Source organism: Dermochelys coriacea, chromosome 2, assembly GCF_009764565.3.
Source record: "Dermochelys coriacea isolate rDerCor1 chromosome 2, rDerCor1.pri.v4, whole genome shotgun sequence".
Taxonomy (NCBI): Eukaryota; Metazoa; Chordata; order Testudines; family Dermochelyidae; genus Dermochelys; species Dermochelys coriacea.
The window spans coordinates 175,321,520-175,339,177 of record NC_050069.1 but is presented as its reverse complement, the minus strand read 5'-3'; the positions used below and the strand labels follow the sequence as shown (position 1 = coordinate 175,339,177).

Sequence of the window (17,658 nt, the reverse complement as noted above, 5' to 3'; positions counted from 1 at the left end):
TTTCAATGTTGTAATATAGTGTAGTAGCAACATGATTGTAATCTAAGCCAGTGCAGGCATAAGGAGACTCAGGGCTCCGATAGCACAAGGGGGCCCCCATTTGCTTTTTATTAGAAGAACTTGCCTGCTGCAGTATGGGGGAAATCCTGCTTAGAGCCCCTAATGGGCTAGGACCAGCTCTGATTATACTTCATGTTTTTACCTTTTGTTTCAGGAGAATTATATTATATTGTAGGCATCATAAAATATAACATATGTTACATCAGTTCAGTGACTAGGGCTTTGCCTTTAAACCCAGTGAGAAGAACTTGCCTGGACAAATAAACTAGAACAAGCCTGATCCTGCAAGTTCATGCATGCAAAAACAAAAACAAAACAAAAAAAACAAAAACAACCAAAAAAGACACCCTCCACAGGCATCAAGGGGAGATTCATGCCAAAGGACAGCAAGATCAAACAACAATTACAGAATCATGTCCTCACTGCACAGTGTCACTGTAACTAAGAAATCAGAGTTCCAAGGTAATCTCCTTTTTTCCTCTAACTCTACACAATTTTCTTTCCCATGAACTTCCATGGGTGTAGATGCATCACTGCAGGTTTTTCAGCAGAAGAAATGCATTGCAAAATTACAGGGCCAGATTATCCTCACCTGGAAAGATACCAGGGAGCATCAAAGAGATCCTTGAGTTCTCCATGATGACCCCAACTTCACTCCCTCACTACCAGATATACCAGGGAGCTGGAGGCAGAGCACAAAGTTGTATTGTGACTAGTGCCTGTAATTTCATCTCTCTGTTAGTAGCACACTGGGGTTGGGGGCAAAGCATTCAGTGGGCTGGGCAGGTGGACAGGCTGTTCCCATCTCACTAATACTATTGAATTGGAAAGTTCTGGAGTGCATTTTCAGCTCTCTGCTTTGCTTCTCATTATCAATGTTGTCCCTTTGTAGGTGTTAGTATCAACTAATCACCAATGCTATCTGACTTGGGCTATTTCACTGCTTGTGTGAACTAATTTATACATATTGCCCTCATCACCATAGTATGCAAGTACCTTCCAGTAGTGCCTTAAGCAACCTGACAAACATCTGTCATGTGTGGTTTGTTCTCTCTCATTCTCTCTCCAGAGGGAAAATTTCCGATTACCTATGAACAGATGTCACATGATTGTTACTTAACCAGTCATGAGGAGGGAGTAGGGGCAACCGGGAATAGTAACCATGAGAAAAAATTTAAAAGGACATGATCAACTTATGATTGACACAAAATATAAAGTTTTATATAGATATATATATAGACATATATACATAGATATATATACACACTGTATACACAAGCTAAAATGTTTCTGTAAAATTTTAGAATGCCAATTAAAGCACATTTTAAACACACATTCCTCTGCAGGGTCAGTTTCCAATATTGCATCATTAAAAGCCTGAAAATGAAACTGACAATAAAACCAAAGTAAAACTGACAATTGATTTTTTTGTCCAAAGAGAAAAATACAAACAAAGAACATAACTAATGACATAGCACATTTTAAAATTCTTTCCTTCCTAATAACCTAAGGTGTTATTGGCAACACAGATAATTAATAGTGTTGATGTAAACTAGTCAATGGAGCTTTGCCGATTTACACTAGTTGAGGATCTGGCCCATAAAATTTAAGCTGACAGTGAAAAGAAGAAACAGTCTCAGGGTCTCTCTTGTAAATGCCAAAGACTGTCTTATGTACTCTTTTCACGTAATTTAAAAATACAAAATATAGACAGTACATGAGCAGACAAGTATGGTATTTATGATCTAGAAATGCAGTTGGGGGAGGGAAGGAACAATTTATATCAGAGGGCAACGAATTTTCTCCGAGAAGTTTGATAAATTTTTTATACCAGGAGCTTCTTGGATTCCCTGTGCTATCCTTAATTCATTATGTTCATAATTAGTACTGGCCAGACACAAAAGAAACAGACGCTTTGTTAATGAATAGTTAATTTTTACTCTTTTAATCCAGTTGGTAGCTTGCATTAATTGAAGCACAACAGACTGCTGTTCAAGACTTAAAATACATTCACGTGAAGTACTAACCAACCCTTTCTCTGGTGAGGGTCTATTCCCCCTTACTTGTTCCCAAACAATACTCCTGGTAGTGTCGAGGGGAATCATGCATGTGTATTGATAGAAGCAGCATATATATTGAGGGAAAAAGAGACTCCAGAGAAGGTGTTGCCGGATTACTTATTCTGGTATAGATATCTGTGACCAAATGATGCTGCCTAGGAGACAGTCTCATTAAAAAGTAAAAAAGAAAGAGAAAGAGAAAGAACAAGTTTTGAAATAATAAAATCATTAAACAAGAACAGCTTGCAGAGCTTATTAAGAAGGCAAATAAAACTTGTTTGAAAATAAACTTGTTCAAAAATAATTGAATCCCTTCTTGAAAATGGAAATGAGCATGTGGTAATCCTTTCAAAATCTGAGAAAGTGCTCAAATTGATCCAGTAATAAGATGCATATCTAAAACCTGCATATTAAAGTAACATTTAGGACTTATCAACTAGCTAAAGCAAAGAAACAAAGAGCTAAGAAGCTTTTTTCCAGCCTTAACTCTGCCCATTAGAACTAATCAGGTTATTTGCAGCAAACAATGGGCTCTCAATTTTTAACTCAATTGATCGCACTGATTTACTCCTGATTTACACTGGTGCAGTTTTGTTTTGTATTTGCTCCCACTGACATCAACTTTTTGCCCCTGGCTTCACAGAAGCAATATTGTGAATGGTGTTAGTTATTGCATTTACCTCAGTAAAGTGCATGATGTGATCTTTCATGTTATATATGCACTTCACTCATTCTGTTGGACAAAGTTACCGCCTAAATCTAATCTAACTTCCTCCAGTCAGATCATTACATGAAATTTTAAATAAAGGTTATGTTCCTCTTTGGATTTACCCATTGCATAATGAAATTTAAAATATGTAAAGTAAACAGAGAAAAGAAAAAAAAATTGGAAGTCACAACAAAACCTGACCAGTCTGAATAGCCATGAAACAAAATGAACCCTTTTTTAAAAAGCAGGAGGATAAAGTTTCAGCCTTATGGGAAGTTGAGTTATAACACCAAACGAAGTTTAAAAATGGAAATAGCAACTGACTCGTGGCTAAAAGCACCAAATTCTTGTTCAGTCATTCCATGATAGTGCACTTTGCCAAAGAAACAGTCACGACTGCAACTTCATTTCATACACATTTGGGGGAGTTTTCTGTTTGTTTGTTTGTTTGTTTAAAGTTCTGTGTTCACTTGTCATAACAGACAATGTTAATCCAGGTGCCTCCAAAATGAAAAATGTATACTTAACTTTGCCAAGTTATAGTTGTATCTACTTTTTTTTTTTAAACCATGGCCTCATTTTCCATATTACTGCATATGAAAATAATAAGGAGTTTAGCAGATTTATGCTTCAGGCATTCATGTATGAGAAAGGAATCAAACCTGAACTTCTATTTGTGAAAGAAATATTAGCCACATATAGAAATAATATATTTTCATATGCCACTGAAAGCTTGTTTTCCTTATTTTCTTACAAGTCTACAATGTTAAATCCTCCATGTCCTAACTGTAGATTATCTGATATCATTTAAGTTATATTAAGGGGAAAGAAGCAGGAAGGGAGAATGAGGAAATAGAAGACATAAATCTCCAGGGATTAGGTATGCAGACATTGCTGACCCCCCACTCCCACCCCAGAGGATCCCAAGTCCAAGCTGTTACACCACAGCAAAACCACAGTATTTCTAGATGTACCCCTTAATCAACAGAACATACAATAGCCTAGTCAGCCATATATAGCATTGGATAACTAGTTAAAACACTGTAGCTAGGTGACCCTATTCTGTACTTGTGTAGAACTTATTTCACAATACACACCCTCTCAGTGCCTAGGAACTTTTACAGCACAATCCATTTACTATAAAAGACAATATTAACAATAACAAAATTAGGAAACAAAAAGCAAGCTCAACCTTTATCTCAGAACATCTTGGGAAACTGTTGCTGTCATCAGAAGTCCAATCAGGACAATAGAAGCTGGAGATGAAAGAGACTTGATTGATCATGGAGCACATCCTGTTGGAAGCACTAGAGATAATACATACCTCACATACACACATTAGAGAAAGGATGAATCTGATACTGGATTGATATTGCACTGCTTCACTTACAGCATCATAAACAACCAAGGCAACAGTGTAAGCAGGCCACCTAATGGTACAGCAATTGCAGGAAAAAAGGAGAAACTTGCCTGAGAATTCTCAAAAATTATAAAAATGTAGGTAAGAGCAGGAAAGCATTTTCACAATCAACATTTCGTTTACTGAAAAGTAAAAATACAGCCATAGACTGAGGATATAATACAGCACCCTCTGTACAAAAAAGTGTACATGTTTATTTTAACGTAAGTGGCTTTGCTAAGTGGCTTTGATTCAAAACGTGACACAGCATTCCAGCAGCAAACCACCTAACCACATCTATTCTAAAGGACAGTAAGTAATGTGAGAAGTGTGATGTGCCATGTTATTTGTGGAGGTTGTCTCCTTTACTAGCAGCCATTTACTCATCCAAATGCGTTGAAATATGTATTCCAATCTGAATCATGGAAAGTAGCCACTGATTTGTGTAAGTAACTTCTTACTTCTTTGCTGAAGGCATTGTTGAAATAACCGACCCAACTGCTAAAACAAGCTTCTTCCCCCAGCCTTGCCTCATTCCCTTTCAGTTTTACATACCTCCACATAGTGGATCAGTCTCAGGAAACCCAAATGAATTTGCTAAACAAATTCATTTCAAAGATACACTTCTACTCTCAAACATGCAGTTTAAAAAACAGAGACTTACAACTTGTTAAAACTATGTGTGCAATCAAAAAAATGTAGCATATTCAAGAGCAAAGGATCATTTAGACTGGATTTAAACATAGAACCATCAGCAGCAATAAATAGAAATAAGTGCATAGAACCTGGAAAGAAGTATTAACTATTCTGCATTCAGGGCAAATTCTACTCTCAGATGTGCACACAGTTGAATCTAATCAGCAGTGTACATGCATATCGAAACTCAGAAATTGACATATCTAGTTTCTATGGTAATACAAATACTAGAGTAATATTTTGTTTAAAGCACCAAATCACAGAAGTCAGAACTACCATTAAAACTATATTGCATTTACAGTGGAAGAGTGATTTAGGAATAAATTCAAACCTGATGTGAGTAGGCAGCTGCTTACACCAGCCCAGAATTTGGCTCTACAATTACAATTTTCTATTATTTAAGTATCTACAGGGGACTCTCTTATTGGCTATTAAAGTGTTTTATCATAATCCCCTATCAGCAGTTGTAATGGGGATATGGAGACAGAATTTTTGCATATAATAGGATTTAATGTATTTTGGTTGTGAAGTATCAAACTTGGCATATTCCATGAGAGCTCTCCTTATGAGGTTGATTATTAGTTATACCGCAGTAGTGCTCAAAGGATCCAGTCAGGCAATTGTGATAGAAGCTGTACAAACACATAGAAGCACACAGTCCTTGCAAGCCCAGCAAATGCTAAAACCGCCTTTACATATGTACACCAGTGAAAGTAGAGTGCTGAACGAAATGTATATTATTTCAAAGCTTGACAATAAGCATAACTGGAGAAGTGGGAGGTGGGTTACATTAAAATGACAGGCAGTGTTGATTAGTAGTTAGAGCATGGTTCTGGAGGCAAAAATCCTAAATCTCAGCTCTCCCTCTATGTCGCGTCAGGTAACTCCTTAACCTTTCTCTGCCTCAGATTCCAAATCTGCTAGTAGGTAAAGTAATACTTAGCTACCTAAGAGAGGAATTGTGAAGGTTATATTGCCCCTTTGCCAAGCAGTAGTAGATTGCCAGGGCCTTACAGGTCAGTTACCGATTTGGAGGATAAACTGATGTGGAATCAAGTATTATCTTCCCGTAATATGTTTACTTGAATGGACTTTGTAATTAGTGTTTCACTGAACATAACACCAGTAATTCTCTTCTTGCAGTAACCTCAAGTAAATCACCATTGCCCTCTCCACTGAGCAGCTGATTTGTGTCCTTCTCTTCCCCACACCAAGGCCTCATAGTTTCATAGTCTCTTGTTCCTTCCCCAGTGCCCAACATTTACACCCAAAATGTCTCTAGGGGCATGTCTATACTACAAAATTAAGTCAACCTAAGGTATGTTGATGTACAGCCACTGCGGTAATTAAATCGCTTTTGCATGTCCACACTATGCTCCTTGTGTTGGCGTTGTGCATCCTCACCAGGAATATTTGCATCGATTTAACTATAAGTGTGGGGCATTGTGGGATGGCTTCTGAAAGGCAGCAACAGTTGACGTAAACAACGCAGTGTCTACAGTGTTGACTAATCACACCAACCTAAGCTCTGGTGGAGGTAGAGTTAAGTCAGTGTAGACAGCGAAATATATCGGTGGGAGCTACATTTTAGCGTTAACCAGTGGTTCTCAACCTACTTACCATTGTGAGCTGCATATGCAGCTCTCTATGCATTATGTGGGCCAAATCCACACAATATATATACTACCTGTATGGCCTTGAGGATTTCATATGGGATGCAGCTGTGTGCTGATTGGGCCGCAAGTGGGTCACGGGTTGAGAACCACAGGTGTAGACGCTTACAGAGTTAGGTTGACATAAGCTGCCTTATGTTGACCTAACGCTGTAGTGTAGACCAATCTAGGCAAAGCTATGTTGGTCAGGGGTGTGATTTGTGACTGATATAACTGTGCTGGCCAAAGCTTCCAGTGTAGAGATAGCTGTACTGGCAAAACTGTGTTTTGTCCAGTACAGCTTGTTTTGCTTAGAGGTGAGGGGCGGGAACGGGAATACACCATATCGGCAAAAGTGCAGTTTTGCCAATATAAACTGTGTCCACATTAGGAGCACTTTGCCAATATAGTAGACCAGTATAGCTATAGCTGCTGAGTGCTCCTAGGGTAGACCTGGCCTAAAGCTGCTCAAGAGGCCACATGGCCTGAAAGGAATCTGGTGTCTACTCTCCTTGTGTAGCTGCTCTGCAACACAAAGGAACTACAAAGCCTAAACTATCAGACAAAGGTAAGCGCTTTAACCCACCTTTCTATACCCTTAGAGAGCTTTAACATACCCTTATTGACTCTTGCGATGCAGTTAACGGGTGCTTATACATCAGTGATCACTAATGTGCAAGCCATTAGCACTTTCCACAGCAATTAATTACTTAAATGTTTGCATTATACTGAGAAGATGTCACTTAAATATAAAAGGTTTCAGAGTAGCAGCCGTGTTAGTCTGTATTCGCAAAAAGAAAAGGAGTACTTGTGGCACCTTAGAGACTAACAAATTTATTAGAGCATAAGCTTTCGTGAGCTACAGCTCACTTCATCGGATGCATTTGGTCCTCTGTTTTTTCCACCAAATGCATCCGATGAAGTGAGCTGTAGCTCACGAAAGCTTATGCTCTAATAAATTTGTTAGTCTCTAAGGTGCCACAAGTACTCCTTTTAAATATAAAAGACCATCTAAATACCAAAAAGAAAAGGAGTACTTGTGGCACCTTAGAGACTAACAAATTTATTAGAGCATAAGCTTTCGTGAGCTACAGCTCACTTCAGCTTATGCGCTAATAAATTTGTTAGTCTCTAAGGTGCCACAAGTACTCCTTTTCTTTTTGCGAATACAGACTAACACGGCTGCTACTCTGAAATCTAAATAACAAGTATTCTATTTTTTTGGTAATTAAAATGCAGAAACAAGCACTTCAGATTTTGTATGCATTTGCACTTATCTTATATATTGGTATATACATATGAACACACAGATACTCACTTTCATATGCATAGACATACATAGTAACACTCTAGAGGAGTTCAGAATAGCAGCCATGTTAGTCTGTATCCACAAAAAGAAAAGGAGTTCTTGTGGCTCCTTAGCGACTAACAAATTTATTTAAGCATAAGCTTTCGTGAGCTACAGCTCACTAGAGGAGGCTAGTTAAAATACCAGCTTAATAGGTGGAGGAGCCCTGCATCTGTCAGATATGGAGCTATCCACAGGCAAAACACATGTAGTACTAAACCCCTGCTTTAAACACACACACACACACACACACACACACACACACACACAAGTTCAATTTACACAAGTTGAGCATTGTACTGTACTATCAATATTTTGTTCCTCAAGTGCACTTAGGCTGTAGTGTAGACATAACCTATGTCAGCAAAATATAGTCACTCAGGGTGTAAATATTCCATACATACCCCAAGCAACATAAATTACACCGACGAAAGTGTTTGTGTGCACAGCTTCTCCCACTGACATAGCTTATTCTGCTTATGACGGTGGTTTTTTTTGTCCACCTAAAGTGTCTTCACCAGACATACTGCAGCGGCACAGCTGTACTGATACTTGCGGAATGAGATTAGGCCCTAAATAAAGAAGTATTATAGTCTATTTTGACAAAGTTGAAAGCCAAGAATTGCTATAACAGTTCTCTGATACTGTAAACCATTTAATATAGGCAGAAACAATATCGGACTTCATACTGCACACAATAGCCAAATAGCACTATTATCCTTCCTTGCAGTGAGGTGCATGTGAAAAACAAACAAAATAAAAATTATGAGTTAAAGAGTGAGATCATGTGTTCTAATAAGTCTAACAAAGATTGTCAACTCAACAAGTCAGAGTCCAAATGAGGTATCAAATAACAGACTCCCACAACATATACCATGACCTCATGGCCATAAAGTGCAAAGTGAAACTCAACTGAATGTTGTGTGTCTGGACCAACATAAACCTGATAAAACTCTATCACCAGTCCTTAACGTCTTTATGCATTTCATTGAATAATTAAAAGGTGATAAGGATGAATGACAGCATTGCTTAAGAGACGATGACTTTCAATGATTTGTATCTATCAAGGCTTTTATACCACCCTCATCATCAAGATGTCTAGACTGTGTTTAATCATTCTTATATGACAAGTGAGTTCTGGAGTTAAGGGCCCCTCGCATAATATCACATCACTGACCACAGATTATGCTAATTGCAACTATGGCACAACAGCCTGGGAAGAGAAGCAGACTTTCTGGCTAACAGCTATAGCAGCTCACGCATCACCAGTACAACCGCTATGTGTGAAGCACTGCTTAGGAGGTAGACACACTGGATTCCATGCTACCTTTAGTTTCCAAATGGTCTTTAGAAGTAACCTGAAATAGAAAACATTACTGTGGTCTAATTTTGAGGTGAGAAGGGCAGGAATAATTGTAGCAAAATCCTATTCATGACAATAGCTACTATGTAAGTATCAAGAGGCAACTACAGATCTAACATGACTACCATATTGCAAATCTGCATAACAAAAAGCTGGCACACTCTTTCCAGCACGGGGGCAAATAAGATCTTTGCCATCTTTTTTAATAGCTTTCACAGTATGCCAACATTCCCAGAGTCTTGGCAGGCTGAAACTCAAAGAAGCTGAGACTAAATTTTGATTGTTCTGGCGAGGAGGCCATTTCTACGGGGTAGAAACTCACCTTCTAAAATGCAATTTGAGGCAAATTCCTGTAATTGTAAAACAGGATTATTCATTATGTGTATGATATAAAGGCAAACAAGATGACATACTGATTATTAATTTTGCATATTTGTGAACTTAGTACATTTCTTAAATACAATATTCATAAATACAAGGTGATTGTACCTCTGATGCACACATGAATCACCAAGACTTGGAATAACCCAAGCACCACTGGGAATATCAGCAACTTCTATCCCAAACCATTTCATCAAGATACAAGCAATCTGATGAAAATGAGTTAAGGCAGGCATGTACGTTCACTATGCTTGTTCTTGAAGAGTTACAAAACAAAGTAACAGGTTTCAGAGTAGCAGCCGTGTTAGTCTGTATTCGCGAAAAGAAAAGGAGTACTTGTGGCACCTTAGAGACTAACAAATTTATTAGAGCATAAGCTTTCATGAGCTACAGCTCACTTCATCGGATGCATCCGATGAAGTGAGCTGTAGCTCATGAAAGCTTATGCTCTAATAAATTTGTTAGTCTCTAAGGTGCCACAAGTACTCCTTTTCTTAAAACAAAGTAAGGTTTGATGTAAAAGGGAACATGGAAGAACTGTAGCATTATGAACAAACTGGTTGGACCAGTCACTTATACTGCTGCCTAAAACTGGTTTATCACAAAGATTACAGCAAATGCAGATACCCAAATGCAAGAGCCAGCCCTCAGAAACATCATGAGATTGTCTGACATTGCATGAAGGAGTTTGTCTCCATAAATTAATAAATGGATTACAAACAATTTAGTCTCCAGGGCAGGTACCTTTTTTCTTATTTGTATGTAAAGCACTTAATATACTGTTGTTGCAATAAATAATATATTAGCATTTTTACTCTCAGGTATGCATATACTTTATTCATATCTATATATTTTGTACAGATATTCTTAACTTAAGGCCCAATCTTGTTTGAGAGTAATTTTGCTCACGTAAAGATTTTAATCTGACCATTTTTGCCAGAAGCATAGATTGAGGATGAAAACCAAGGTCCATATATGATATACATTTGGCTGCACTTTTACTGCTATATGTTTCCCTCCTTACATATGAGAAATTCCCTTGAAGGTAATGAAATTTTTGCACTAAGTCTGGGGCTAAAATATGGTCCTTAGTGGATGGATATACATTTTAGTTGTGTGTTTATTTTTAAACAACAGGTAGGATTAAGTCTTTCATACATAAGGCATCAGAATAAGGTCTGATCAACACGCAGTTTTTGAACAATTTATATTGTTTTATCAAAATAAGCTATATTAATATACACACTTGTATGCTGGTATAACCACATCTACAGCAGAGGTTGCACCAATTTAACAATATCAGTTTCTAAACCAATACAGTTAATTTGTTACAAAAAGTATGTTTGTATAGACAAACCCATAGATGTTAAAAGTGCATATTCCACCTTCTTTTCTTATGCAAAACTCCCATTGTAAGTCAATGGGAATTCTGTGCTAAAATGTAGTGTAATATATGGCTCTGATACAAATCTGGGACCATGTAATGTCCTTGACCCATGCATGCAATTCCCATTGGTATTTGGAAGACAGATGACAATATATGACCCAAAAAGTTGTAAAAGAAACTTTTGCCATTGGTTTAGCAGTATAAAGCAGTATTTGAACATGAGTAAAACATTTTGTTCTGTCCAGTCTACAGAATAATCTAAAAGACACCATAAACATTCATACTAATATACATTTATTGATGTACAAATATTGCAGTGAATTGGACCTGTGTTTTTTATTTCATATGAAAATGAATACATGAAAAACCCTGAAGAAAATTAGAGATCCAAAACACCAGACACTATGGGAAACTGAAGAGAACCTCTGTAGTTAATGAGTTGCCCAATATTTTGCCTCGCACATTCCCAGTATATAACACTGTGCTCGCATGAATTGTTGACCCCTGAAAATCAAAACTAAACCGATACAGAGTACAGTGGAAAGCAGGTTATCTGAATTGTAGTGCTGCCACTGATTTGCCAGGTTTCAGAGTAGTAGCTGTGTTAGTCTGTATTCACAAAAAAGAAAAGGAGTACTTGTGGCACCTTAGAGACGAACAAATTTATTTGTGCATATGCATCCGATGAAATGAGCTATAGCTCATGAAAGCTTATGCTCAAATAAATTTGTTCGTCTCTAAGGTGCCACAAGTACTCCTTTTCTTTTTTACTGATTTGCCAGTTACACTTCAGTCAGCTATTGATGAAGTGCACTAGTCAAAAACTTCCAGTAATAATAGTGCCAATTACTACTATTAAAACTATTACTGTGACTGGATTGATGAAAATGCATGTTACTTTAACTGTTGTGTTAATCTGGGTTTACACCAATTTGTGTGAGTCAGATTCTGATCTCAGTCAGTGTGTTTACATTTTCAATAATTCTGTTTTGTTTGGTTTTGGAATGTTCATGATTCCTTATTTTATTATTAAAACGTCAACAACATTAACAATAAATTCAGTTGTCTCAAAGCTGTATTGAAATTTGTTTTTAATTCTCAAAGTTTGGAGAAAGAAAATAATTTTATAAAATATTGACATTAAAGTCATCTCCTTAACCAAAACCAAAACTTAAAAGTTGTACATTTTTGGCACTCTAACAAGCACTGTAGGAGCATCTGATTTTTTTAAAAAACAATAAAAGAAGAATCAGCTTTCTGTATGGTAAAGAAGTGGCATTCAGTTGAAATTTTTAAAAAGTGAATGCTCAAAAGTACATACAATTTAAAATGTCTTAGATGCATCATTTTAGTTTACTATAGCACTTCATTGGTTTGTATTGCTGCACAGCTTCATTACAATATGTTTGGATTTACAGTCAGGGGAGGGGTGCTGTATCAATTTTTATAGTGGGAAATCTGAAAGCAGAAACTGTGTATTTGGTTGTTATTACTACTTCAAGCCAGGGGGTGCTACTGCACTCCCAGCATCCCTAGTTCCAGCACCCCTGAATCAGGGCCCAGGATATGTGGTATCAAAGGGATGATCCCATGTACTTGAACCAGAGGCAGGTTCTGGACTCATGAAGATGGTCTGATCTATCATCCACCTAGTACTTTGAAAGAAATGTTAAAATTTGGAACTGCTATTTTATGATTCTCAAATGAGGATTCATCCTGTATCATTCACTTCAATGGTAATTTTACCAGTTAATTCAATGGAAGCAGTAACACGCCACCAAAAAGCACTCTTCTGCTGCTCACCTACAGTGATCATACATTACAGTGAACAATCATGAAACTGGTATTTTGAAGATGGCATACTGCATTCTATCTTTGTCAACAGGTCTAACTCTCCTGGTGTGAAAAGCTACTGCCAAACAATTCTCCTGTGGAAAAAAACATATTGGTTATCACTTCTTTACTGCTGACTATATAATAGATTGGGGTCCAGGTCCATACCTAGGGCTCCTAGACACCACAGTAATACCAGTAAAACAATAATAATTGCTAAATCTTAATACTATAACCTTTAGTATTACCCTTGCACCTAAACATTCTGCAGAAACTTTAAAACTCAGTCTGTTTCAAAACAATTTTATCTGAGCTACACAATCACAGCAAACCCAGTCAATTCCCCCCCAAACCCTGCCCTCCTTACAGCAACAACAGGTATGAACTTGCTCCTTGGAACCAGAGTGTCTCTTGATTTCAAGATTGTGCAATTAGCTTTTCTAAAAGGCGTGTTTCTCCTATTCAAAGATGGTTTTATTGTCCAGAGTCACGAAATGCAAACTCACTTATGCTCAGCTCTTCTAACAGACTTTCTAAAACTATCAGGTCTTTTCTCAAGCGATTTTTTTAACAAAAAATCTGCATTGTGTTGTTGTTGGAGGATTTCCAAGATAAAGACGATTTTGCCTGGAACTGATGTTGGCTGCCTGCTCTTGAAACTTACAAAAGAAAAGAAAAGAAAAGAAAAAAAAGAGTTTGACCAGCCAGAAGCCGTTTTTCTCCCAACGCTGAAACGGTTCCTTAACGTATTAAAAACCTTGCAACAAACTAGTCTACACAATTCTCAATATGCCCAGGTCAGTGCAGAGGATAGGAAGAGAAACAGCAAGCGCAGCTGACAGTAAGAGACATGCAGTTCATTCATAAAGCTTTGCCAATTTGTTTAGACTGGGCACCACACGTACAAGTGCCCCCCGTTTTAAAGAAGAGTGGGGGGAATGGACACATAATGAGCTTTTTCCTTGGTGTATTTCTGCCGGACAGATAAACAATGCTCAGGAAAAGATCAGGCGCAGGTGAGAATGCCAAGCGAGGAGACCAACACCACGGCAGTTGTTGCAAAACTTCGGCTTGCGCGGAGCACGAGTTATTTGGGCTCAGGCATGCACGGGAATCATTCGTTGCTCTCCCCCCACCTCCACCCCAATGTTGTACGAGTTACAGGAAGACGAGAATAAGCCCTGGATAGTAACCCCTGCGTAGGGCGACCTAAAACCTTGTGAAACCGACACAGCAGCCTGTCACGGCCTCTCCCCTCGTGGGTGCTTCCGAGAGGCACTAAAACGCTTCCAAGCACACGGACAAGGCGGGCACGCCGGGAGCGATTGGGATTGCTCGCCCCGGCTGCCTAGCAAACTCATCGGGGGCATGGGGCTGGGGGAGGGGGGCAGCTGGGTCACACCCCGGCAGCCCCACGGGCGGAGCCAAGCCAGGGCAGAACGTGCCCCCCCCCGCCCCCCAGTTAGTGAAGGGGAGAGGGGGGGAGCTAACCGAGGGGCCGATCAAATCCGGGACGTTCCGTCTCCAGCCAGCCTAGGAGATCGCGGCGGGGTGTGATTACTGGGTGCTGGGGGAAAGGACGAGCCGGGGCGTTGCTTTCCTTCCCCCTAGGGAGAGCAGAGCCCCAGACTCGGGCCCTGGCACGCCGCGAAGCTGTCACTGGCGCGGCCAAGGAGTTGGGACATGCCCCCCCCCCCCCGGCCCCGGCCCTGACACCGCAGCGCCGGAACTCCAGCTAGGGAGCGGGGGGGGGGGGGGGGTTAAAGCTTCCCCGCCCCAGTCCCGGGGGGCAGCGGGGCTCCTTCCCCCTCCCCGCCACGGGGCGCGATCGGTACCTTTCTTCTCCTCCACCGCGGCGCTGAGGCAGAAGCGGGCCACGAGCAGCACCAGGACAGCGGCTCTCCCGGCTCGCAGACGCCCGCTGGCTGCTGCCCGGGGCCGGCGGCTCCAGTCCCCCATCCCGGGCTGGGAAATAAGCCCCGGGGCTCGGCGCGGCTCTTTCCTCGTCCCTCCGGCGGCGCTCAGCTCCTCTCCCCGGGGCCGCGCCCCGCGGCTCTGCCGACCATGCCGAGCTGCTGCCCGGGCGCCGGGCGGAGGCGGCGCCGCCGGGGCTAAGGGGCTGCGGGCTGCCCGGCGGCTCCCACCCCACCTGCGCGGCGGAGGAAGAGCCCGGGGTCTGCTCCTCCGGCGGTGGCTGCGCGCCCGGGGCTGAGGGAGCTGGCGGCTCAGGCAGGAGGCAGCTCCGCTCTCTCCCCCTCCTCCCAACTCCTCGGCTCGCCGCGAAACTTTCCCCGCACGCAGCGAGCGAGCCGCGCTCAGGGGCTCCCTCTGGGGAATCCGCCCGCCCAGGAGAGGGCGGGGATGGGGGCGGGGATGAGCAGGGGGCGGAGGCGGCCTTGGGGGCGCCTCGCCCTGCTGGGCTCCAGGTGAGGGGGGCTGGCCGGGGCGCTCACCTGCCCCCGCCGGGGGGGCGGGGGGAGCGAGCGAGGGACATTCCCTGCCCCCGCCTCTAGGCCCTGGCTCCGGCAGTCCCACCCCTGCCCAGCCAGGGCGTCCCTCCCCTCAGCGGGAGCCTGCCGCCTGCAGTAGCGTTTGCTGAAGGGAGAAGATCGCACCTTAGCTCTGGCTGCAGCTTTGCAGCCCTGCCCGCCAGCGGCCCCCCTACCTGGGAAGGGCAGGAATAAACCTCCGCCTCAAGCCTCCCGGGTTCATCAATAGGAGGCAGCGTAAGCTCGGCCCCAACTGGGAAAGGCGTAGAAAAGAAGCCGGGAGAGGGCTGTAGCCCTGCTCGCCTGCACATTCACTCGCTCTCTTTTCCCAGCGGTCACACGAAATGTGGCCTAACTCCAACCCCGTTGGCTTTGTTGGCCTCTCCTGCTTTCCACCCCTGTAAGTAAACTCAGGATGAGCCCTCCTCTCCGGGTGAGAGAGAGGAGGGTGGCTGGCAAATCTAGTCTCCTGTGGTCCCGGGGAGGCGAGAATGGAAATCAGTAACTGAGCAACTCTATCAGAAAACAAAAGGCTGATAAGGAGCAATTGTGGGTGATTGAGGGGGAGGCTAAAACCAGTCGGCCGCTCCTTTGCTGTCAAAGGAGAGATTTGCAGATGAATTTAAAAAATGCCAACGGAGCTTTATAGAAGACCTCATGGGGGAAAAGAAAAGGAGGACTTGTGGCACCTTAGAGACTAACATCGGATGAAGTGAGCTGTAGCTCACGAAAGCTGATGCTCTAATAAATTTGTTAGTCTCTAAGGTGCCACAAGTCCTCCTTTTCTTTTTGCGAATACAGACGAACACGGCTGCTACTCTGAAACCTCTCATAGGGAAAAGTCAGTTAATCAATAATTACCTTGCAAAGTTAATGATTAAAAAGGTTATGACATAGCACTAGATCTTGGAGTTTTGCTACTGGCTTCTGTGGGACTGAAACCTGTTCCCATTGTGTGCATTTTACCCCCAAACACTTTAAGGAGTTTGTGTGAGAGAGAAAACAACGAAGACAAACTACATTATTTCTATGCATCCTTTCTTCCCCCAGTAACTCGGTCAGGATTGGCACTAATCCTCTGTGGGACTAATGTTTTTTTGCTATACTGCATTCTTCTATTCCTGTTTTGGCCTGGATCTTCCAAGCTTTATACAACCCAAAAATCCACAGAAATCATTAGAACTGTTGCTTGACTAAGGAATACTGAATTAAGCAAAAAAACAAAAACAAAAACAAAAAAAACCAATCTTTGTTTTGTATTACTGTATTTTTCCTTGTACAAACCATTACACACCCCCTACCCCCCCATACACACACACACAGAGTAAATGATGTTTTTATATGGCTAGCATTATATACTGAATTTATGCATCTGGAAATCTTGTTACACTATCAGATGCATTCTGGGTGGATCTGCTAGCTTTCATTAGCTGAGACAAATAGGCTTTTTTAATCACACAAGGCCAATATAAATAACCTTTGCAGCACTGTGGGATAACCTCAGCACATATTAAAGGTTGCAAACTGCACTGTAGGGATGGGTGCTGGATTAAAGCCACTGGGAGAGAAGCTTCTCACAGGAGGCATAAGAAAAAATATAATTTAAAATCTAAATTATAAATCTAAAGGCTTCAGAAGTTCATCATTGCCAGAGCCTTTCCCCATCACAGCTGCCTCCCCTCTGCTGCAGTCTTTCATTGATATGTATAGCTACACACCACGGAGTGTATGTATGCAGCTTGCTTTTCATTGTAGCATGTAGATACATATACCCAAAGTGCCACCTGCAGTGGTGTGCAGTGTAGATGTAGCCTCAGAAAATTCTCCCTTAAGTTATCCTTTCTCCTACTGCAAATGTTCAATGCCTTTTCCATGTGGGAAAGGTTCCTTCAGCACTAATGCTATGCGAGTTGTGTAGCAAAGCTGCTATCACTTTTTTTCTGCCATCTCACTGAGTTTAAATGTATTATGTTCATGACACCTGAGCTCTACGAGTCAGGGAAGTAAGATACATAAAGACATGGCAAGACCTGAAGAACCTATGCTGCAGCACAACTGGGACACTACCAAACCTGGCAGGTCTGCAGAGATCTCCTGTTTACATGACCAAACAATTGCTGAAATTGTTACAGTTTACATAATATATCTACTTCAAACACAGGGGCCCACATCCTGCGCTGGTGTAAGTTGGTGTAGCTCTACTGAGGCCAATGTACTTACGTCAATTTTCACCAGCTGATGATCTGGTCCAGGGAATGTAATATTGCAAAGCCTTTATTGT

At 41.4% G+C, this 17,658-nt stretch overlaps 1 protein-coding gene across 2 annotated transcripts in view; it reads right to left on the bottom strand.

Moving 5' to 3' along the window:
- EGFR (epidermal growth factor receptor) overlaps window positions 1–15,204 on the bottom strand; it is a 245,109-nt gene extending 229,905 nt beyond the window's left edge. The window contains exon 1 of one of the 2 annotated variants that reach the window (XM_043508686.1): window positions 14,724–15,204. In XM_043508686.1, the coding sequence (XP_043364621.1) occupies window positions 14,724–14,847 (124 nt within the window). In that variant the 5' untranslated portion in view covers window positions 14,848–15,204. The remainder of the gene's footprint in view (window positions 1–14,723) is intronic. The other variant, XM_038391933.2, reaches the window with a different exon arrangement.
- Window positions 15,205–17,658: the final 2,454 nt, after the last annotated feature.